Source organism: Falco naumanni, chromosome 3, assembly GCF_017639655.2.
Source record: "Falco naumanni isolate bFalNau1 chromosome 3, bFalNau1.pat, whole genome shotgun sequence".
Classification (NCBI taxonomy): Eukaryota; Metazoa; Chordata; class Aves; order Falconiformes; family Falconidae; genus Falco; species Falco naumanni.
In genome coordinates this window covers 96,448,050-96,473,817 of record NC_054056.1, presented here as the reverse complement: position 1 = coordinate 96,473,817, position 25,768 = coordinate 96,448,050, and the positions used below count along the sequence as shown (strand labels likewise).

Genomic DNA, 25,768 nt, shown 5'->3' with positions numbered 1-25,768 from the left:
CCCCAGACAAAGGAGAATAGAGTGCAACTACATGGACTCAAGGACAAAAAATTAATAGTGTAGCAAAGATCCCACAGCCCTTGAATGGGAAAGAGATGTTTGCTACAGCCACAGAACATACCAAGAAGCACTAGCCACAGCTGGCAATCCCATTTCAACTCAGCAAGATCTTTCAGCATCAGAAAGTTTTAGAGACTATACTTCTCTTGCTTTATAGAAATGCATTAAAAAATATTAAAAGTAAATTCAGTCATTGGGTATTATGAGACTCATGCATTGTGACAGTGCACTTGTATTATTAAATTATTTCCTAGAAATGTAGCATGTCAGAGGATTGCTTGACAGCGAAGCACATTTTTAAAAAGCCTCTACATAACAACCAAGGAGAAAACCAGCCTGACACACACAACTATCTCCCACGATGGGCTCGTGACAACTATTCCCTTATACTCCTCAATTTTCTTAATGGGTCTGCTACCTCCACACAAACATTTTCCTACCTGTCCATCACTGTCCTTGATAACCAGCAGTACAGGTGTGTCTAATCCCAGCATCGTTCGATACAAAGTCTTCAAGCTCATGCCATGCTTTCCAGTACTGTAGACAAGAGTCCATGGATATCCAATGGTCCGTGGTGGAAGAGACTTTGTGAGCTGTTAACATGATGACAACCCTCTCATTTAATATATATATTTACTATTTTAAAGAATATATTACATATAAATGAAAGCAGATTTTGTTCTTCTAAACTACTACAAGTGGCCTGAAAAGCTAGTTTAGAACTGCAGACCAACTCCAAATTTAGTTTCACATGTATATTTTCCACCCCTGATCTCCCAAGGTTTCTTTTCCTACTTCTACCAGTGACCTGCAGAAGAATGATTTACCAATGGAAGAACATATTTGGTAAGGTCTCTAAAATGTTCATCTAAAGAAAGTAAAGACATGTAGTTATTTTTCCATGACAATACTATGTCTCAGTGTTGGGGAACTAGATCACTGAAGAAAACAGGAAACAAGCTGAAGGGTAAAGGATGCTTGCTCCCCTGTTCCTGTGTGCTTGAATGCAGTCAACCTTAAGTCTTTAAAAATTTAATGAACTAACTTTGGACTAGAAAGTAAGAACCACAGTGAAAGCCAAGCATTTTTCAAGGAAGAATGAAATAAGGGTACAGAAAGACTAGCGTTATCATGACATATTGAAAGTTGTAATAAGAAAAAAAGCAAAATTTTAGCTATGACTTATGTTGTGTTTATGCACTTAGACATATACAAGTCTAAATGGCTGGACAGGATCCATGCAAGGGTACTGGAGGAGCTGGCAGAAGTGTGCACTGAGCCACTCTCCATCATTTATCAGCACTCCTGCCTAACTGGGGAGGTCCCAGTTGACTGGAGGTTAGCAATTCTGGTGCCCATCTACAAGAAGGGGGGAAGGAGGATCTGGGGAACTACAGGCCTGTCAGTCAGTGCTGACAGTTCTCTCGGTGCTGGGGAAGGTTATGGAGCAGATCATCTTGAGAGCCATCACATGACATGTACAGGACAAGCAGGGGATCAGGCCCAGCCAGCATGGGTTTGTGAAAGGCAGGTCCTGGGTGACTAACCTGATCTCCTTCTGTGACAAGGTGACCGGCTTAGCGTATGAGGGAAAGGCTGTGGATGTTATCTGCCTAGACTTTAGTAAAGCCTTTGACACCCTCTCCCACGGCATTGTCCTGCAGCAACTGGCTGCTCATGGTTTGGGTGGATGCACTCTTTACTGGGTGAAAAACTGGCTGGACAGCTGAGCCCAGAGTGGTGGTGAATGGAGTTACAGACAGTTGGTAGCTGGTCACAAGTGCCGTTCCCCAGGGCTCCATGCTGGGGCCAGTCCTGTTTAATATCTATTGACATTCTGGATAAGTGGATCAGGTGCACGCTCAGAAAGTTTGCAGACTATGCCAAGCTGAGGGGGGAGTATTGATCTGCTTGAAGGCAGGAAAGCTCTGCTGAGGGATCTGGACATGCTGGATCAATGGGCTGAGGCCAGTTGTACAAGGTTAAACAAGGAGAAGTGCCGGGCACTGCGCTTGGGTCACACCAACCCCATACAGCGCTGCAGGCTGGGGGAAGAGTGGCTGGGAAGTGGTTGAGTCACCGTCTGTGCAGATATTTAGAAGATGCACAGACATGGTTCTTAGGGACATGGTTTAGTGGTGGACTTGGCAGTGCTGGGTTAACGTTTGGACTTGATGATCTTAAGAGTCTTTTCCAATCTAAATGATTCTATTCTGTTCTATTTAATATCACACAAGGTCTCCCTACTAGTGTGTTTTACACTGGGGTCATAGCATTTGTGATACATGCCATTTTTTAGGATTGTAAATTAACATAGGTTAATACCTTTTCAATTTGTTCTGGCTGTAATAATTCACTGGGATCGCTAAGATTTGGCCGGAATGCTTCAGGCTCCAGTTCTGTTTTGATATTTGTTGCCTGTTTTGAATTGATATCTTCTCTTGTTGTTATCTACAAAAAGAACAATAAGAAAGTAAGTATTACCAATTCTATTTGAGATAAATTTTGCAGGTCTGAAATCATGCAGTTACTGATCTAGTTACGCAACTCCTTAAAGTTAAAAAAATGCATTAGGTTTGATCTGACCAAGTTTTTCAGTCTCCAATAGCAAGCCAGTACTCAAACTATATACTAACTATAGATTACACTGATACCTACTCAGAAGAAACCGATGGTTTTATGCTAAAACAGCGAAACAAAGAGTCCTTGTATAGCTGCAGAAGGACTACCAATGCTTTTCAGAGGTCAGCTTATAAAGTTCTTGCTTTTTAATATTAACATAATGTTCATATTATATCTAATTAAAAAAAATCTAGACAGAAAAGGAACTGAAACTTCAACATGGACATTTGTCAGTAGTTTCTGATGCAATATTCTTTTAGAGTACTTGTGAAAGTTTTCAGATACGTGGTAGACATGTGGAAAGACTGCTGTCAAGTATTTTGAGTAAACCATCTGAATGGAGCCTTAGGAATATTGATGCTCCATAAGCTGATCTGCTGGAGTACTTGTGAGACTCAAAGAAGAAAAAATGGAGAGGGTAGGAAGGGGAAAGCAGCAGTAATACTTACGCTGCGTAGTGAGCTTCGAGGCTTGGCAAAGATACACTATGTATAAAGATCGTGTGGTAGTCTAAGCTACTTGCCCCTTAGACCTACCCTATTGAGTTTTGTAGATCAACATTCAGTGGAGGTGGCAAAAGGCCACAAAACTCATCAGATAAAGTTCATGACAGCTTCTTACTCCTGTCCACATTCACTGGCACTTTCAAGCTAAATTGCCACGTGCTGAGAACTAGATTAGTGAGAGCCAAACAGGTTTCCTTCCATAAATCTTGCTGCAGGGATATTTAAAACTTGCTGTGGGGATAATGAAATCTGACAGAGGAGTAGGACAAAGTGAAGGAAGTTAGTAGCTTAAGCCACTACAGCAAGACTTACTAAAATGTTGAGAGATTTGCTGAAGAAAAAAAAAGGGATCTTAATAAGAATGAACACATTTGAAAAATTCATCAGCCTTTCACTGACGAAGTTTCACTGAAGGTCACACTGCCCAAATTATCTGCAGTCTGAATCCTGAGAATTTCAACAAAATAACTGCCAAAACCACCTATCGACTCCAGAATAATAACCACTGTTTGCCACATACCTCATACTCTGAACATACAGGACACAACTACAATACTTCACAGTATCAACATGATAAACTTTGCCAAGCTTTTGTGAAGAGAACTTTCTCAGTTACAAAAGAAAAGTCAAATAAAAAATCTCTCTGAAATACAGACAGGAATATTTAAACAAATAAACCACCTGAGGAGAAGAAAAAAAGAAAGAAAGAAAAATCACCCCACCCCTCTCCTTTCCCTCAAGAACTATGAAAAAATTTACTATCATAAACTCCTGTTACTTAAAAATACTTATGAAGTATCAAAGCATATTTATACAATAACTTAATTACAATATTAATTCTTAACTCAACAAAAGGTGGGCTTAAAGAAAGTGAGTATCAAGCAAGCAAAAGATTCAAGCCTTCTACTTTTTAGTGGAAGGTAACAAGCATTTCCAATGTAAACTGTGCAATAATTTTCTTATCACAACAAAAAAGTATATGCATTTATCCATACAGCTTCACATACAAAAAGATGACCTACAGACTGCATTACAGAGTACTATCTACAAAACATGTTATTTCATAGTCCAACTCTTCTCCACATTCAATGCTTTTCATCCATCACATAGTACTACTTCAACTCCATAGAAGTTCAGCATTGTTCATCTGTGCAGCGGAAAGCTTATCCCCTTTGTTATTCCTTAATCCAAATTATTCATGTTTTGTGCAGTGCACTTTAAGAATTGGTGTGGGGCGACTGTGGGTTTTTTGTTTGTTTGGGTTTGGGCTTTTTGTTGGTGGGATTTTTGGCCTTTTTTAATTATTGTTGCAGTAAAACGACTGTCTTCTAGGAATAACACTGCTTTGTAGAAGCAGACAAAGACACATGTCTGTTCAAAGGTATCTGCTTGACAGAATGCACTGTCGATTTGAAACTTGCAAATCAATTTCTCACTTAACTTTTGACAGAGCTAACCGACCTGTAGTGAGATTCCAGGGGCTTCTGAGGTCAGTAACTGCCATGCAGCCTACATCACAAACTCTCAAATGGCCTCAGAGCACAGATTTATAGGCTCTAGTCCATCACATCAGATTTTTCAAGTTGGCCTAAACCTTGAGTTTGGGCATTCCAGGGGAAAGACATTTGGAAAAAGCTCTTACACTTCCAGGATATTAATACAAGGATTGTCCATCACCACTTGCCAGAAACAGAACTGTTTTGCTCTCAAGTGGGAACGAAAATTTTTTTGTCCCAAATTTTCCAATTTTACTATAGAACTACAAGCGCAGCTTTTGGGTTCATGCTCATTATTGATCTATGCAACCATACCACTTACTAACATTTTAAAGTACTTAAATTACTGAATATTAAACAAACAGAAATAAGAGAGCTAAGAAAATGTTTCTTATGTATTATTACATAATAGGCGAAAAAATCCAAGATCAAAGTAAAAAAAAACAGAACTGAAACTTTTTTTACAGTTCCAGCAGACAGTTACTACAGGAAAACAAAATACTCAATACATAGCTTACAACTCCTTAGAAGCTTTCCATCAGTAAGTTATGTATGACATAGACAGTAACTAACAGTTTTATAAATGTCAAAGAACTAAGAAACACCTAAAGAGAATGCAAATAGCGGTTTAAGTCTGTATCAGTAAACCTTCAGAAATCCAAACCAAAATACTGTTTCCAAAGTACCATTTTTGAAACTGACAGTTCCATTACCAGCTCGATGTCTGTGCCCCTCAGCTGTGCTGAACTGCCTCAGTTACCTGCTTGTGTAACAGGAAAAAATACTTACCTATTCCACAGAAGTTGTGAATCTTCATACTTGCTAAGTACTGTGAGATTCTTGATGAAAGATTCCTATATAAAATTAAACACCTATGCAACAAGGTTTTGGATCCTTCACCTGTTTTGCATTCTTTTTAGGAAAACTTCTACCTAACACAACACACCAGTCTGAAGTGGAAGTTAAAACACATCACTCCAAGTCAAGCAGTACTAAGAACAAATTTTCAAATTCTGACAGAAAATTCCTGTTTGAAAAATGTGGAAGTAATAATTCCATCAAAAAATTACTGATTCCATCATAGCATTGCACAGTTAAATATATGTCCAAAACAAAGGAATTTTCTGCTGGATCCTTGTAGTGCTGTAGACAAGACAAACCCGAGTGCGGGACTTGCCCTGATCAAAGACACTACAAAGAAAGATGTTTTAGTATCTGGAGATGGGATTTAAACTACTGAAGAGGGCACCTGGAGACGTCTGCAGAGTGTGCGCAGTTCTTCGCTATTTAGAGCATCGATCCTGCGGTGATACTCAGCCACTGACACTACCTGAATATGGAGACAGGAAGACAATAATTCCACTGACAGTTGAAGAAAAGTAAAAAGATAAGAAAGAAAAAAGTGGAAGAGTAATGAAGGGAAAATGTGCGATGATAACAAACAAACAAGAAGTACTACAAGATGTTTGCTCCTGCAAGGACAATGCACATGTGGGTGATCTTAGACAAATGAGTAGACACAGCAAAATTACATATTAAACACTAATGGCACTAGCAGACAGATGTATCTCACTGCTCTAGGATGAATATAGAGCTGATATAGAACTGCATAAAGTTACCAGTATCGGGATGCTAAATTAGAAGTCAATCTGAATTGCATGCCTTAACCCAAACTCTTCAGACGAAAGTCCTCTCAAACACTCCTTACACCCAGATTAATGAGTGCTATGAACCTGGGTTGCTTTCCTGAATAAAGACTAGAAGCAAACCTCAGGCTTCTCAGTAGATTTTGACTCTTCTATCTGGCAGTGAAGATAACTGTTAAAGACAATGTAGCAGGACTAAAGTTTAGTAACTCTCCAGTATTACCTCACAGTATCTTTATCCTGGACTTTCTATTCACCTCCAAAGCTTCAGGAGCTGCTCATCTGTCAACACATTCACTCCAAATGGCACCTCCACTTTGGCAGGACATGTACAGCCAGAAAGCCTTTAGCCAGAAAGGTCTAGAACATGCTGCTCTGGTGCAACAAGCTGGCTAAAGGACTACAACAGTCATTTTGATGTAACTACAGCAATAATGTGATTTTGAGAATGACTCAAAATCATCATTCATATAAAAGCATCTTAAAACAGCTGGTGGAGAGATTAAATGGATGTCCCATGTAGTAAGAGTGTATTAAAAACTTCTAGAGCCTACCACAGTGCAAAGGAAGATAACCACAAGTCCAGCAGCTCCCCATCTACCTGCCCCTACTACAAGGAGTTTGGCCAGATACTCGCCACTGTCCTGAGTACAGAGCCCACAGTCATGCATTACTGGCTCTTGAGCAGCGATGGTTCACTTTACCCTATGCAGCTGCAAAGCAAGGAAAAAGGAATACTTGTGACATCCAGTTTTATTACTGAATAATCAGTAAATACTAGCACTCAATTTGTTTCCACCATTTTCTACTATTCTCTTAAAAAATATCAAGAACGTTGTTGGAAGTTGCATTGGTTTGTGCATTTTCTGAATCAAGCAGCTATACATAAAGCTTTAGCAGTATCCGACTCAAGCATATAAGTGGTAGTGCAGTTTTGTCCTTTTTATTTGCTATGACAGTTCATTGCAAATTACATCGTTTATACCAACACCTTATGAATGCAACCCTGAAAATGCAACAATGTGAGGACTGGACCCTTTACCCTTGATGCTTCTTTAAGTTCAGCCCCTTACATGAGAGGCAGTAGTTAACTTACAATGGGCCATAAATGAGTGGTTACATAAGGAGATTCTGGCATGGGGAATCAATCCCCCACACCATTATATAGTTGCTATTTCACATACTGCAATGCAGACAATTCTATAGCCAATGCCCTCTTGCTTTCAACTTGTCAAAAATGCATATTCTACCACCATTCTGCACCTGGGAACTGCTTATCAACCCTTTTGCTCAGTGATCAAGATCTGACACACCTTTTCATATGCCATAGGGGTGCTTGCAACCCTCATAAAAGTGTGCACAAGGTATTTAGATAAATTTCTTACCCAAGACAAACATGAATACTTATCCAAGTATGTACACAATAACTCCTCTTTGGTATACTGAGCCTGTTGCACACCATCACATTACATCTTTACATTTGTTTTGTGAACAAAAGCCTGCATTGTGGCAGACCATTAGCATGCAGTGACAAACCCATAAATAGCATGTCATAGACTGTCAAACTATTAATGGAAAAATTAAAGGCAAGGAATCCCCCCTTTCAAACCCACTGCTTATGGTAAGTATACAATGCATACCAAATTCCGTGAGTAAACCTCAAGACAAATTATCTCAAAGTTACCCACTCATCACCAAACCAGGCTTTAATACACTTAATACATTATGATACCGCAACAGCTACTGTACCTGACCACCTATAAAATGCTGATGGTTTAAGTCAACATGTTTTACTTTTGCCTTGCAGTGGACAAGACTATGTACTTGAGGATTAAATGAGCAACAGAATCCTGAAGTTATGTATGTCTAAGCCTACTAATAGCTACCTTCTGCAACTTATTCAGGAACCGATTGAGACATATCTTGAAAACAACTAGCATTTTGTCCCTGCCAGTCTTAAGGGAGCTGTTTTGAAACAGCAGTATTAGTGAGAAGTTTATTCTGTTTTATAACCTGGTTTAATTCATAGTCTGCTTATGCTGTGTTTCCTCTTCTATCAAAATTTCTTCATTTTGCTTCCTTATATGATATTAATCCTCTAGTCTATTTCACCAAGCTAAATACACCTATTATTTTCTTCCCTTGCCCCCCATCTGTACATCAGCTGTCTGTTTTCCTGATCATTTCAGGAGCTACTTTCTACCTTATTCCACTTTGAGCTTTCATTCTTAAACACAGAACTTCATTAGTTTTTCATAGGGTATTAAGAGATCTGGAAAGCAAGGTCTTTCATTCCTGAAAGACATACAGGTTTTGTATGCATCATATTGGACTGTGTTTTCAGTACAGAGTATTTCTTTGTAGTAACACTTCTCTCATTTTTGGGCAGGTAGCAGTGGATGCCATTTGTGTTTCATCAAGGCTTTTGATTCTATCCTATAGCAGCCTTGCAATCAAAACAGTTACGTATCAAATGCATGAAGAACAAGGCTGAAAAACTGGTGGGACCACTGGGCTCAGAGGGTTGATGTTAACAATAGTTAAGGACTAGAAAAAGCTTCCCAGGAATGCTGTAGAATCTTCACCCTTGGAGGCTTTCAAAGTTTGACTGAGCAAGGTCCTGAACTGATCTGGACGAAGTCTTGCATTTAAGTCCTTAAAGTATAGGACAAGGCTTTCCAAATTCCAACACAGTCCATGCCCTTACACAGAAATTTCCAAATCACTCAGAACTATAGCAATCTAAGTATTCTGCCCAGGATTAAAGTGCAGGCCTGTATGACTATGCTATGTGCTTTATTTACTGCGCTCTATTCACCATGCTGTACTGGCATGCATTTCCTTGACACACAAAGCTACCTTTTTCAGGATCGGGTTCTTGAAGGACCCTCTGTTCTCTCTGGCTCCTTTCTGCTTCAAAAAGAATGCAGGAGGAACAAAGAACAGCTAAACCTTTTATTCTAAGTCTAAGCACTGGTTGGAATAGACAGAGACAAATAACATGTATAGCCAGATTAGCGTGCTTCAGGGCAAAAATGATTCTGCTTAGGAACTTGGAACAACCTACCACAGGACAATTCCAAGGGCTAATAAAGTTTGGAATTACATGGTATATATCACAGAATCAGAACGATTTGGGTTGGAAGGGACCTTAAAGATCATCTTTAATGATCATGACCCAGCCATGGCCAGGGTCACCTTCCACTAGATCAGGTTGTTCACAGCCCCATACCACCTGGCCTGGAACACTCCTAGGTATGGGGCAGCCACAACTTCTCAGGGCAACCTCTTCCATTGTCTCACCACCCTCGCAAAGAATTTCTTCCTAATTTCTAATCTAAACCTATGCTCTTTCAGTTTAAAACCATGACCCCCTGTCCTATCACTGAAGACCCTTGTAGTAAGTCCCTCTCCAGCTTTCTTGTAGGACCTCTTTAGGTACCTGAAGGTCTCCCCAGACCCTTCTCTTCTCCAGGCTGAAAAACCCCAGCTCTCTCAGCCTGTCTTCATAGGAAAGGTGCTCCAGCCCTCTGATCATCTCATGGCCCTCAGAGATCTAATACTTAATATCCTTACAGATCTAATACTATCTGCTCTATTCATAATAGCAACGTTGATGAGAAAACATGGAATGACTTTTATGACTTGTACTGCGAATGCCTTTTGGCTTGACTCCACAACTTGTACAGGTCAGTTAACTACTTAGCAGAACACACAACAGCTTTAATATTTAATGCAGTGAGTCAAATTGAGCATTTGCTTACTAATGAGTCAACTTATCAAGAGGCTTAGGATTCTCCTTTAGGAGAAACTCATGTTTCTAAACTTTGTTTTTCTGAAAGTATGTCAGAGTATATAACTCTTACAAGCTACACTGGCATACACAGTGAGCAGTGGACAGTTACCCATGCAGATGGTGACACATCAGCCCTTTCAGCCACTGGTTATATCAAATCTGCTATACACAGCTATAAACATGAAAACTGCTTACACCGGTGAGGCATTCCTCCCAGTTTAACAAAGCCACAAGCGGCCAACACACATGCACATAATGCGTGTTCGCTAACAGGGTGGTGTAAGTGCTGCCCTCAAATCAAGCACAGCTAAACTTTCAGTTTCAGCTACTTGTTAACTCTGTCTCCTTAGAGAAAGGGAGGGTCTTATCAGAGCTGAACAGTGCTTCTGAAAGATAAGAATGAAGAAAGCATAATGGTATAAACTGTTCTCTTCAGCATAACTTATCTATACCCTCATTATTAACTGTAAATATGAAATAAGACTCAAATATTTAACAAAAATGAAAGCTGAACAATTTTATTTTGAATCTTAATACAACTGTGTAAAATCTGGTGAACTTCAAGCTTCATCAGTATTATTTCTTGAAAGTCAAAGTCTCACCTTTCCAGGACATTTAATTGAAAAAAAAAAAAAAAAATGCCATCGTAATTTTATGCAGCCATTTACAAAGTCACTCCACGATATCAGTCCATCCCCAATTCATCAGTAAATGGGGAGGGGGGAGAAAGGGTCAGTCTCTTTTTAAGGGCTGTAAATATCCTCCAACAAAAAATAAAAGGTACACTTCTGAACTGAATGCTGTTATGACTATTTTAAGAGAAACAGTAACTTTTTTTTTCCAGACAAATTTAGTTTCCTCCCAAAAACGTTAGACATCACTTGAAAGAAATAATGTTGAAGAAGCAATCTTCTCCATCATAAATACTATTATTTGGGACATACTGGTTACATTACAATAATACATTAATACATGAGGTTTACCACCTTAGACAGTTGCAAGGTATCATTCTGAAAAAACTACGACTAATTTAATTTGGTTAATTTTTAACAAGCATGCCTACAAAGCTTACCATTTTCTGCCTCTTGCTGTTTTCAGCCAACTCATCTCCCTGTCACTCTACTGGTGACAAGGAAGAGAAGGTACAGGAGCTATCCATTTTAAGCAGAGGAAAGGGACTGGAGAATCACAGCAGTCCCCTGGGTTGGCTGGCACAGCAGTTCTTTCTCTCTTTCAACATCTTTAAAACTGGCCTTCTGAACTGTTCTGCAGACCAGTATGTTTTCCAGAGCAGGGACAGAAGAGCTGAGTACAATACATGACAGCAACAATCTCCCTGTGATCCACACTGCCTGCACAGCTCTTCTGCAGGATGGACTGTTAAGAATCTGCCTGGAAGTGCCCTAAGCCCACAGCAACTGTGCCAAGCCATAATTAACATATAGCGAAGATAAATTAAAGTATCTGCAATAACCAGAATTAATAAATGAACTTGAGATGAAAGCAATCAAAGCCTGTAGCACACAAAGTATACAGAGCCTGGAAACCTTTATAACAAGCTATTTTTTTCAAGATACGAGAAATCCTTAATTTGAGAGATATAATAACACCTGCAAGAAAACCAAATTTAACATGGGCAAACATTAAACAAAGTTTAGGATGTCTGTGCAAAGAACTAAGAATTAGATTTATGAAAGTTACTTCCTTACAGAGGCAGGTCATGTGATTTCACTCACTTTGTCCAAAGAAAAAAAGATCTGTAGCACCATTACCAATAAAACCCAGCTCTCTTGCAAACCAATTTAAGTAAGTTTCAGCACGAGCAAGCAGAGAAACCAGATGTTCAGCTGCTGAAAACATAGCACCTGGTGCCTAACCTCAAGCAGCCAATCCAGAAGGCAGGCTGAAAAAGGTTACATCTCACTTCTGATAGTGCCACACAGAGATCCTCTCACGTATGAAAAGGAAATGCTGCACATATTTAAAGGAGGTAACTGAATTACAGCCCAGTATGGGAACATTTGTATCTTAAATCAGAAAAAGGATCAACGTCAGATTGCACAGATCATTAAAAACTGTTGACAGATAAAATCTAAGCTTCTACTCATTTGTTTTCTTTCAATCTATAATCCACTTTTCCAAATGTTCATCTGCTACCATACTTTGCATTTGTAGTGAGGCCTAATATTTCACAATTATTAAAAACAGAAATAACATAATTAAATGGAAGATCAGTCAAGGTATGATGCATAAACCCCGTAAGTATTTAGGACAGTTGTTATGGCAAATATCTGTCATTGAGGAAAGGTTCTAGGCTCAGTGACCAGTGTAAGAGTACTGGATTACACTCTGCATTTTTTGTTTTAAAGAGTCTCAGTTCATCAGTTCACTCTATTACTCCAAACCAAAATTAGTATGGAAAGCTGACTGTAAAAAGGTCTTTGCAGCAGTATTGTCTGATTGATGCAACCTTGCAGTTCTGACATACACACGGATTAAGTACTAAATTCTCATCTTTCAAATGTAAGCCCCTATTATACCTCCATAATAGCCAAAGAATACAGCCATTAGCCTAACAACTACAGTTAACCATTAAATCAAGAACTACAGAAGTTGTGCAAGTCTCAAATCATTCAAGCTATTAAAACCGACACCACTTTAATTTCCTTTGAATAGTATCTTAAGAATATAAAAGCCAAAGGTAAGGTTCTGTTGGTTTTGTCCCCTTTGGATATGCTGCGTATGGAAGTTTTACAAAACATTTGGACAAGTATTCCCAAAGGCAGCAATCACCTTTTGTTCTCTTTGATTGCCTGATGTCTTTTGTCTAAAGTGCTTTGACAGAAAGAATGGCTGCCTGCATTTTTGACATTCTAGAAGCTTATGGTACTGTAAACAAAAGACATGCCAGTAAAGAGATGCAGTAAATACCAAACAGATTTACCAAAAAAGTGGGAAACAAACATTACTGTTTTTTTGAAGGGGGAGCATAATGTGTTGATTAGTCAACAAAATTTTGAACACTTATCCTGGGAAAGCATTGAACTCCTACAATGCTCAGCCCAAATTTATCACTACAAAAATAAATGCTTTTCAGGTAAACAATCCAGGGTGACATAGTTGCTTCAGGAAAGCATTCTTGTTTCATAGTATCACTCCATTTGACCCAGCAATTACGTTATTTCATGTCAGATGGTTTTTCATCCAAAAGCACTAATGGACCATTTAGTCAAAACCCTGTACTTCATATAAGCTGCCAGTCTTTTCAATATGCATCCCACTTCATCTTGCATAACACAGAAGGTACCAATACCCTTTCCCTCTTTTCTCTAAGAAGGTTCCACTTGCTCATTAGCTTTATGATCATTCATGGAAGGAAAAGACCCAACTTGAAGAATAGACATGTCTTGTTAACACAATAACATTTAAAAGAATATTGCCATCTGTAGATACTTCTATATCCTTTTTTTCTGATTTGACTTGTTTTCTATATTAAAATACCTATTCTCTACCTCTCTTGCAGAAAGAAGATTCTCGTACAGTCTTCTTCAGTTCAATCTCTCCTTAAAAGTCAATAACTAATGCGATTTATTAGTGTAGTTGGACTCTGGTTTAAATGAAGTGTTGGACCTAAGGAAATAATTGTAACAAGGGATACAACTACCTTTTTATTAGCTGGGCAAGATATAGCTGTATGTCTGCATATATAAATGTATATATTTTGAAGAAAACATTCTGAGTAAACTTCAGATACCTTTTACAGTGCTACAGGATATGCTCAAGTTACATTTGAGTTAATTTAGGAATTTCATTTCCATTCTACATTCCATTGCCAAAGAGGAAAATTAAAAGCCTATTATGTCACAAATATGTTGTTTGTTAGGAACAAGTGTTTACAGAACCAGCTGTTGCCACATGATAACTTCATATTCTGCAAGTAAGCTGACTACAAATAAAGATCAAAATAAAAACTAGTCAAAAGCACCTCTGAAAGAAGTATGCATCCAAACCCGGAGACCTATAACTCTTGAATGATAAAAAGCCTGTCACAGGCAGAGTCTGAATGAAAAATATCTTCCAATCTACCAGCTGGTACAAGCACAACAAGTATATTTTCAAGATCACTTCCTTCCTACCCCCAAGATGTTATTGTTTTGCAAGTCTCTCTGAGACTTCCACTTCCTTTACATACTACCACAAATGCAAGTCTTTTGGGGGAAAAAAAAACACTGAAAAAACCAGCACAGTTACTTTCATAAATCAAACAGCAAAAATAGTGGTACTGGTCTCCTGCTTCATTACAAATGCTAGAGTGGGACTACAGCATATTCATCTCCATCAGTTTGGAAGAATTATCAGACCTTCATATGGTCGAATGACTTATAAGAAGGTATAATCAAGTGGTAACTCAGGAGGTTTACACTGGTGTAATTAAATGCCAATTAAACAGTTGTTCACAGTATTTAGCTATAAATCACATTTTTTGTTGAACAAATGCAATATACTAAGGGGGGGGGGGGAACCCAAACCAACAAACAAATCACCCTAAAAATGCTACACCCCTTAATGCTCAAAGTAGCTTCTCTTCATCTAACGCCAGTGGAGTACCAGCAATTAGGTTATGTACCTAAAAGTAATGAAAATTTGTGACTTAGCATCCTGTTTACACATCCAAAATTTAAACTTCCAGAAACTGTCTCTGCACCACAACATCACAAGAAAGCAATAACAGACATGAACATACTGCACTGAAAATTACCAGAGCATATTTATGATTTACTGGCTGGTGCTTTCTTCCCTTCTTCCCATACCACAGACGAGACATTTCCCTTCTAAAATTAAAACGAGACTAAAAAAAGAAATTGGAAAAAAACCAATCATTCAAAGCTGTTTGAAAGCATTCTCTGTACCTGCTGTCAGTTCCAGGCACAGGCAGAAGCCCACGATGGTGACAGGATAGTTTGCTAGACACACACATTTGACTGACGTGGCAGGGAACAAATGAACGAGTGTACAGTAGGGGGATGTATCGCAAATGATGACGATACAGAAGAATAAAGGTTTCCTGTATTCAAGTGTGGTTGCAGAGGACTAGTTTGTTAAAAAGGCTAAAGTATTTAAAGATACAGAACAATTTTTCTTACACAATACTGAACAACACAAAATAATCCCCAAGGACTGCTTGCAATATTCTGTTACACTATAATACACAATACATTATTCATAAACAAGTTCTAATGGCAACAAATTTGCACCCAATATTAAAATAAGTTTGTCTTAGTTATGTTGACAGCTGCACATAAAGCCTGTCAGCCTTAGAGTCCACAACCAATTAAAAAGGTGGTCAGTTAAGTTTTTTGGCTTTTTTTTTTTAATACAAAACGTTTTAAAGCATTCAGTAACTGTTAGTCTCCCTGCATTTTCATATTTTTTTTAAAGCTACAAAAAGAAAATGAATCCTTTTTTTTGTCTATAAGCTGAACTTGCTGTATGGGTTAAATGCTAGTCTCAGCAACAAAGTATTTTTGGAATCATGATTTTTTTTTTTTCTCCTTAAAGAAGATTGTTTAAAAGAACAGGCACGTGCAACAGTAATGTGCACAGCAATCCTTTCAGAATTTCCTTGTAGTAGCACATGGAGGCTTTTTCCACCTCCACCGCCCCACCCCTCCAAAACCACCAAGTGCTCCGAGTCCTGGGTAAAAGCATTAAATAGGCCAGGGCAGTGCTGCAACACTAAAGCTCCTGCTGTTGCACTGCAATCTAAAAGCCAAGATGCTCAAGCAGAGAAAACTAGTACCAGAACTTGTCCTGGAACACCTCAGTTTACAACCTTTCTCAAGAGTCAGTAACTCATTTGTTCCAACTTAGGAGAATTATTAAGACAGTAAGTAAGAACATTTTTATCACTGGGACATTTAAAGCTGGGATTTAGGAAATTCAATAATATACTATATACACAATAATACACTAGATACACAGTCAAAGGGTGTAAGATTAAACAACACACTATATGTCTATTTGATTTTGGTTTTTAAGTAAGCAAGCTAATACTGAGGTAAAACAAGAACAAAAAAATGGAGAGACTTAACATCGTTTAAAATGAAAAAATTACAATCAATATTAATAAAAAAATATTATAAATTATCTAAGTTGCAGTCTCCTCCTGCCCCACCTGGCAAATTTGAAAGGAACGGAGAGTATGCAGAAAACCTGTCTCTAGACATGCAACTTTAAGCCCCGAAGCAAAATCTAGACCCACAACCAGCTCCCCCACAGCTTAGTTCAGCAGTCTTCCCCCATCAATCATTCCCACCCCACCACCCCACCCCCAAAAAACCAAATTCCTCCCTAACACTTGCCAATATACTTCTTTCTCTAAAACTAGGGGAGGAAGAAAAGGGTCTAAGCCATCACACAATTTTTTATTCTACAACATTTAAACAATTCAAACAACTTGGCAATTTTTGGCTTCTCTAGAGAGCATAAAACTGGCTCCTCCTAAATCTCAAAAAGATTTAACAAGTTTGCTCAAAAGAAAAGACAGCAATAAACTACTTTGTTAGATCTGACAATTCAATTTTTTTACTTAGACGTTCAAAGTTTAGTGGGAATAAATGCACTAGTAACTCTCTAGAGCAGACCTCCTGCCAGTCTGTTTTGATGTTCAGTCTTCCAGCAGCAGCTACTCCCACTAGCTGGTAGCTGCCCTGCAGCTGGGAGCATCTACTGGAGGAGGGTGGGTAGAAAGCAGGTCAGGAGAGCCTCAGCATCATCATGAAACGGTGCAGACTTAATTTCAAAAGCTTTCTTTTGTGACTGACCTCCACCCCAGCCCTTTAACAGTCTTTTTCCCAAATTGGTGGAAGATTTATTTCTATTAGCCAGAGAAAAAACTTCACACAAGACACTGTATCCTGTCCTTTAATTAAGGATAAATCAAATAAGCTGCCCTTTTCTATTTTTGCATTTATGGTTTATACTACTGAACTGTTTATTTGAATCAGAACATCATATCTTGTTAATTAATATACGCCTTGCCATGAAAGTTATTAATTAAAAAGATTCTAGAGAGGAATACCAGCTCAGACTCAACACAGGTGCAGAGCAGCAGCTAACACTTAAGAACATTCACCTACTCGCTACAGAAACAACCGAGCAAAACAAAGTATCTAATTACATTGAATGATAATCTTGTTATTATCATTGTTAGTTTGTAACCAAGCTAAAACTCCACACAATCAACAGTCAGGGCAGAAGCGCAGTCCTTTCAGTAATGAGTTTCAGAAAATCACAAGATTTTTGGAAAAAAGGAGAGTGCCAACAAATATAGGTACAACTTAAAGGTCTTATTTCCACTCCAAAGCAACTATCTAGTTTATACCTTATGCCATACCAGATTTAAGTTATCAGCTCACAAGATGTCATAACCCTGAAACAGGATAGTAAGTACAATAACTCTAAACTTGAGTAGGCAGGTTGGGTGCTGGGTGTGAAAGAACATCTTTGCAGTTTGATTAGACTGCATTATTCTGTTTCACCCAGTAGCTAACACAATGTTCTGATACCACAATGACAGAAAAGTTGTGATGTTGAATTCTACAGTCCCTATATTTAACATGCATACTTTGTGAGCGTGTTACTTAGCAAGAAGTAACTTATTTCCCCTGCTCCTTCCCTCTTTAGGGAGGGAGGTTAGCCCGGAGAGATACTGGGGGTAGGGGAGCATAATTATGCAGTTTATTTAGAACTTGCTGTTGATTTCACGTGAAACAGTAATGTAGGTGACCAGGTTTTGTGATGAAAAGTCACAAATGTGGTGCACTTAAGATAAGCATCCCCAAGCATCTCCTGAGAAGATTATGTATGAGGCATATGCATAAAATAAGATTACTCTCAGAATTTAATACTCCCATTTTCAGAAGCTGCCCTGAAAATTGAGAAAAGCAGAAATTGCAGGAACCAGTTTGTGCAACTCAAGCATCTCAGTGCAATTCTTAACTCACTTGCTTTTTTGACTGACAAAAAGAAAGCTTGTTCTTATGCTGTTGTATTGATTTGTTTCAAAGCAAATCAATAAGCAGTGACATTAGTTTCACTTTCAGTAGCCTACTTGTTCAAATGTATTTTTTAAAGAGATGAGATTGCTATTTAATTATATCTCACAGGCATGTTTCACAGTTTATAATAAAAACTCCCATCAAAGAGCCCAAAGGAAAAAAACAAAAGCTGCCTCAAGTAGTGTTTAAAATATCATAATTTCAATACACGTTAGTATAATATGACCAAAAACAACTCTAGAATTATAAACTCTGTTACAGTCTTAAAGTATTTTTAACTTTAGAATAGCATTTTACAGCTCTGATAAAAGATGTACATCCTGTATGCTTACTCCTTGCATTACAGTTTTAGGGTACAAGTTGCCAAGAACTTCAAAATTAGGAAGACACCTAATTTAGATGCTAAATTGGTACCTTGGGAAGGAACCCCAATAGGTTAAAGACAGGCAGTTTCCTAATTTAATGATAAAAGGCATACAAAAGTCAGCGGAATTAAGGTCTGGTTTGTTTTTAATACAATGCAGACAAGTTCTATTGGCACAAAGAGCCTTTCAGACGACTTAAAAAAAAAAGGTACCAAGTTCAGGAGTATTGAATTTAGAATGCAATTAAAAACTAAAGAAAAAACCTAAAAATCAGGTACTGGCTCCTGTGCAAACCTAATACCTTTTCTTCTAGAATAACTGGATCTTTGTAGAAGTTGTTGCAGGCGAAGCTAACATGGCATTACAGCTAACTGAAGTCTGATCCCTTTCCCCTTTAGGGCTACAAGCAACACTCTAAACAGCATGAAAATCCACCTCCTGCGGTCTATCTAGTACAACACAGACTGGCACAGCTGCTTAGTTGCCTGATAATGTTTCCATAAGAAAGGAAGTCTAATTTGAGAAGTCAACCTTTGTTTCCTTTCAACAATTTATGGGAAGGCAAAAAAAGAAGCTTTTTCCAGCCACAAAATTTTCCTCAGGAATTTCAAGAGCTACGCTGAAAACCATTAGGAGTCCCAAAAGTACAAGCTTTTTAGTTGAGCGATTCCACTTCGACTTTTAGCAGAGGGACTGCCCCACTTCTATTTGATACATGAAATAACCATCCATTACAATTCCACATTCATGATTCCAACTACAGGACAGCTCCAAGTAGTGAAAACATCTGAATTTTCACTTGCAAGTTATAAACAGATTCCAAATAGATTAAGTAGAGAAAATTAATAGAGCAAAGCAAGAAATACCCCATGCATGAAGTTGAGAGTACAGTATTTGCTCGAGTTAATTACAAAAGCACAAATGAATATTACCAGTCTCTACAAAGAGCGCTGGCATTATGTTAATGGACATTAGTCTCTCTCCACCCACAATAAATTGACAGAAACATTTCTAGTATTGCACGACAGCTGAAATTCAAGAGACATTCATCCTCCAGCACAACAGCAAAGCCTATCAAACATACTTGTTAACGCACAGCAACACATGCATAATGACACAACCAATTTCTTAACAGGCAATGCACAATGTAAAAAGCCAACAATTATCTAGCTTGTATATTCAAAGTAGTATCATAAAGTGATGACCTTTCAAAAACATATTGGAAAAATATTCTTATTTTGAGGACTCTTAATTGTGGTGCATCTTTTTACGCTGCGTGCAGTTTCATTTAAGAAGTCTACAACTTTCAGGCTTTCTCTTCTCTCTAGTGATCCAGTATTATCCAGCTTGTCATAAAGCATTGTGATTAAACCACATTTTATAATGTAAGACACAACAAAGAGACAACTAGTTTCACTAGTATCCAAGCACTGAAGTATAGAGTAGGGAATGGAAACCAATTTATAGAAAAAAATCCGATTAAGACAGCAGTGCATACTGAAATGACTATTTTAATACAGAAATGTAGATTACAGTTCAGATCCAATAAAGAACTTAAGCACCTACATCCAGTACTCCAATCTTGAAAAACTTCTTTCTGATGTTTCCTGACCAGGAGACGTAATCACTGTTTCTGACCTTCATGATTCTACAAATAGGCAGACACAGGATTCTAAGAAACTCAGAAGTTACTGTTTTGTTAACACTGAAATGTTGAGCATCTAACCCAAATACCATTTCAGGAAGGCGTAACTTCATTTGCAACTAATGGCTTGATCTAGTAAACGCTTTCAGAACAAGTCTAAAAGTTCCAACTGAAATTCAGTTCGAAAGTGAGTTACAAGAGACTTCTGCTTTCTGGAAGCATTGCACTTTCTACAGAAATTTAAAATGCAAAACCAAAAGGTAAAAATTATGAAACGCAAGTCCAGAACATGACCCAGTGAATCTTGGAAAAAGTAACTTGCAAATATCTATTAACTCATGATTTGTTTTGGAAGTTAACTTTAGAAAGCTTTAAATCAAACTAATTTTCTGTATTCTCCAAACAGTTGACAAGCTAACAGAAACAATAAAGCAGATGAGCTTCCAACTACTTTAAGACCAGCTTGCAGGTCCCAAGACAACAAATTTCCTGTTTTCAAATGTCTTGTGGATGAATATTTAGATTTATGTGGACCTGAAGTACGACTCAATCCTGAATAATAGCAATGAATAAGATCAAATGACAGGGGGAAACAGGAGGAGGGAAGGAAGTATCAACATTTTAAATAATTAAGAATTATTTAGCACAGAGCAATTCTTCTGTTTCCTTAGCAGATTTTGGGCTTAAATAAAAAAATTATATCCTTAACTGTTTTCTTCACAAGTGCCCAAGATGAAATTTCTTTAACACCTCTGAAACATTTAGCTGTGGCCACATTCAGTAATTATTTTTTTCTTCTGCATTAATACTCTGTCTGATGATCAGAGATCTGTTCTATCACCATAAATCCTGTACTTCCAATACTGCATGATAATAATGACACTTAACAGCTGAAAACAGTATGTAAGGTACTACATTGTTCTAGATTCACAACTGGAATCTAAAAGCTAGATTAGCGGTCCATTTCAGTAAGTCATTATTACATACAGAAATAAAAAATGCATTTATACACATACAGTCAATATAATAGTAGATCTGTTTTCCAGCTCCCTATCAAAATAAGTTAACTACTTATAGAATACAACAAACCAAGTCCCTTTATTATTCAAGGAATGTCATTAACTTTGAGAATTAGTCTCGCAGACCAAGTGAAACGTTAAATAAGCAAATTAAGGTATTCTGGATCTCTGTAATTTCTTTTTATTCTCCCCTTCCCCCCACAAGAGACCAACTAGTCCTTTAGTTAGATACAAATAGAAGATGCAAAAAACTATGATAAAACTCACATGGGAAAGCACAAATTCCATCATTTCTCTTTTACACACTGAAGTTTCTTATGCGAGTCATTATTTCCATTGTTTCCCTTCTAATACGCTCCTCCCTGTGTTAAACTGTTAGAGCATAGCTATTTCCTTTGTGTGTAGTATTAAAACTAAAAACCTTGCTTGGAAAATTAGTTTCAGTTGTCTTTCTTCCCCGATATGATAAATTGATTCTTTAAAGATTTGAACTGATTTTTTACATGTGCATGTCAATTTCTGTAGAAGAATATTTGAACTTATAAGCACTTTCTATGAGTACATAAGTTCAGTGGAAAGTTGATTTGCCTCATTTAACACCCCAATATGGTTAATGATATTTTACATGAGTACTTGTTTTCCATGTCTTTTACCTCCAATGGTCAACTTCAAAATGCCACCTGCCACTTCATACAGCAACAGCAGTGGAAACAAGCCTGTCAAAGTCTTACAATCCATTTTAGGAAAACAGTAGTAGAATAACCAGATAATTGGAATTTCTGGGATTGATGAATCACAAAGCTTTCACTTCCTACTCCTACTTTTTTTTTTTTTTTTGTAAAGAATGCAGATTTTCTCCCTGCATTAAAACTGTTAGAATTTGCAAGAAAGGTTACAGAAAATAATGCATACTGGGGGCAGCACTTAAAATCTTACTTCAAGTTGTTCTATAACCAGGTGTGGTTCATAGTTTCTGCTCCGATTACTGGGGTTTTTTGTGTGTTTTTCATTTTTTAAAATGTATATGCAATAGAATAACATTTATACTTTACAGGGAACATCAACAACACCTCTTTTAGAAAACCAATCTTTTATGCAGACATAAGAAACTAATAGCTGTTATTTTACAGAAACAGGTAATAGTTGTGTTACTTCAAATCTCATTTCTCAACCAGGATTTGGAAACCATAGGAGAGTTCAAGCAGTTTTTCTTTTTCACTCATCTTAAAACTTCTTTGATCATAAGACCAACCTGATTAGCAGTGCTTCAGGACCCACCCTTGCTTTCAAACACTGTCGTACCATGCCTCTACCCACACCAGGTGACTACTTTTTAATGCTTTCAATCTGTAGTACTAATTGGCACCAAAATGATGTTAATGCATCAGCAGCTATCTAGCAGCTATCTTAACGCTGTGTCATTAGTTTCTATACACACAACTCTAACTTGAAAAGGAAAGAAAATTAGTTTGGTTAGTACCAATGGAAGTTGTTTCCAAGGTACCACAGAACAGAACCTGCCAGCTTGCTGTCAAATCCTGCCATGTTTAGATGTAAGTACAGAATATGCTTTGGAGAAAGCATTTGTTTATCAGCACATAGTGCTAATAAGTAACAGTGTTTAGAAACCTAACAGATAAAGAAAGCCATTGAACTTACATCAAGTAAAAAATGAGTACCACGATAAATAGACCTCTATAGCTCCAAGGCTCAGTATGGACAATAAAAAAACCAAACCAACCCCCCTTCCCCACACCCAACCCAAAACACATTCTTTCTTGATGTATGCCAGGTATACAAGTACAAGAAGGTAGAAGAGATACTGGACGAAAATAGATGGGGATAGCACCGCCAAGAACCTGGCAACACTATTTAATTTCTTACATAATAAATAAAATAAAATTATTGTCTATAAATTTCTAGTAGACTCCAGAGACAAGTCTTTAGCATGGACTGATCTTAAGCAGAAAAATTATCCTTTAGAAAGCTTTACCAAGGGCACAGGCAGAAGCATCTCAGGAAGGCAGACAGAGAGGAGTAACATCAGCAACAGGAGCTACAAGGTACCCCACAGAGAGTTTGTGTTGAACTAAGTAACCAATGACTATGAAACTAATCACTTTTATCGATGGTAATGTTAGATTCATGGTTATTTCTGAAGTCAGTTATCTATTAACTGCCGCATATAATACAAAAAGAATCAGCTAAAGGATTCCCCAGATGTGTGGGTAGGGTTTTTATTTTCCTTTTTTGAACACTTCATCTAGTGCAGTATTTGTAAAAATTAGTGTTTGGTATGACGGCAGGAGTCTTGATCTCTTTGCCACTAGGTCAGTTGAGGTTGTATCTACTGGATTGCTTCAAGGGAAAAGGCTGATAGGAAATTGACTACTCTGTATACAGGTAGAAGAAGAAAGCATAAGCAGCTGAAAAATTAGATTAAGTTCACATTAAGAGTCCAGTCCTATTCGCTGATCCATTTAATAAAACTACAAACCAACCCCTATTACTTGTTTCACATGTTACTGCTCTTTGTTTCTGCTTGTTCATTCTTCCTGTAATTCCTTTTCCACTAAAGGAAAGGACTTTAAGGACTTTCCTTAAAGTCTCCTGATAAAAACCTGCAGCTGAATGTGTTAACATAGGACTACCAAAGAAGCAAAAGCTGTCTCAGACCACCATAACTGGGTTACTCATTAATCCTCTTCCCTGTTTCTCCATTTTTAAGATACTGTACAAGCACAGCACAGAGAACATTTTTTGAAAAGAAAGCCACTCCACTAGCTGCCTCTTTCATCAATCAGCAATTCTTAGTGATGCATTTGTACATCAAGATTTTGCTTTCCATTTTCTTTCCACCCTGATTTTTCCCATCATGATGTTCTGAAGAAGGCAGCCTATTTTTCATCCCAATACCCACAAAGAGGTTTCAATGATGTGTTCACCTGCTACCTTCAATTACACCTGGGTCAAGAGCTGACAAAGAAAAAAAACTTGCTGGGTTAAATGAAAGAAGTATATTGATCCAAAATACTGACCAAAAATCAGTGGGAATAATTGGTATGGCAACAGCTACAACTCCCTGTATGTACTGATACTTCCTAGCACATATGCTAAGAGCCACTAAGACTCAGTTGTATGTAATCACAGGTTGAACCATCTGGCACTGTCAAACATTTCTGATGTTAAAAAGTTTTTAACAGCTTTCAGATTTGTGCTAGAAGTCAGTCATAAAAAGCCACATTAGTCAAGTTAAAATGCACAGAAGACCATATTAGCATATTTCTTGTACTTGCATAACATCTTTTTTAAAAGGAATTATCCATCTCACTAATCACACCAAATTCTAAATCCAGAAAACTATTATTTGATAATATTAAGCAAACCAAACAACATAATTTTCACATACCATATATGGAATAACAATGTTTTTGAAATATGCCTTCTACAATTTTTTCCAAGGGAGACCTAAATAAAGGCTGAAGGCATGACCTCATTCTGTAGTAAGTAACTTGAAGAGATTTGAATACATGTAGGGCAAGGACTGCCTCTACTATTTTCACAAATTACTCATTAAAAATTAACATTTAATCAGAAGAAAAGTTTGCATTATTTTCTGTGGACATTATTCTGTAAATATATTAAAGATGCAAAGTTACTGAAGCACTCACTAAGACAGACATACTGTGCGTTAAACCATAATACTGATTGCCTGCCACTGATCCCTATGTTGCAAAAAAACCATCAAATACTTATAAATGCTTTGAGCAAGACTCAACACAAAAAACCACTGCTGGTAAAAATACTAAAACAATATATACTCTAAAAATATGAAGATTCAAAAGACATACTTTTATGACACTAATTTCAATGCCTCAAAACAAAAATTTTCCATGCAAAAATCACTGACCTGCATAGATACTGTTTGGTAACCACAGCCTAACACTTCAGCTAAGTGAGGAGTTTGAAGGCAGAGTTCTACAATTATAAATTTTGGAGTTAAGAAGAAAACTATTACCCGTAGTTAGATTACTCCAGTTTTTAAAAATTTCTTTTATAGTCTACATATAAACACAAGTATGGATGTCATTAACTTCAACACTGTCTATTGTGGGGCAGGAGGGAGGGGGAAGAAAAAAGAAAAAAAAAAAAAAATCAGTCTTATAGTCAGAGATAGCAATTGTGCCCTCACACTCAAGTTAAACAGCACTGATGGGATACTTCTATATATATATATATATAACAAGAATCAAACTTTTGACTGACTGACACTTGAATGCACAAGACTACAAGTGCTTTAACTGTGTGTACATTACAAAACAAAACCATGCAGACATGTAAAGATGTGTCCATAGAAACACAGTGGACACAGATTCACATGGCAGAAATGTGTTTACTACAGAAAATAAAAGTTCCAATTACATTATATTACTAAAATCCATGCAACAGCATCTTAATGTATGAAGAAGTTATAAATGAGAAGTTACTGGATTATTGGAAAAACATGTCATTAATGGATTAATTTTCTTTTTTTATTGTCTCATCCCTGTTTT

The 25,768-nt window shown here is 37.4% G+C and overlaps 1 protein-coding gene across 14 annotated transcripts in view; it reads right to left on the bottom strand.

The window, feature by feature from the left end:
- OXR1 (oxidation resistance 1) overlaps nucleotides 1-25,768 on the bottom strand; it is a 285,831-nt gene that overhangs the window by 6,038 nt on the left and 254,025 nt on the right. For 10 of the 14 annotated variants that reach the window (XM_040586186.1, XM_040586192.1, XM_040586183.1 and 7 more), the window contains 3 exons: nucleotides 5,934-6,014; nucleotides 2,386-2,511; nucleotides 501-653 (listed from right to left, as the gene is read on the bottom strand). In XM_040586186.1, coding sequence (XP_040442120.1) covers nucleotides 501-653; nucleotides 2,386-2,511; nucleotides 5,934-6,014 — 360 coding nt within the window. Of the gene's footprint in view, nucleotides 1-500; nucleotides 654-2,385; nucleotides 2,512-5,933; nucleotides 6,015-14,885; nucleotides 15,056-25,768 lie in introns of those variants that run through there. The other 4 variants (XM_040586185.1, XM_040586197.1, XM_040586194.1 and 1 more) reach the window with 3 other exon arrangements.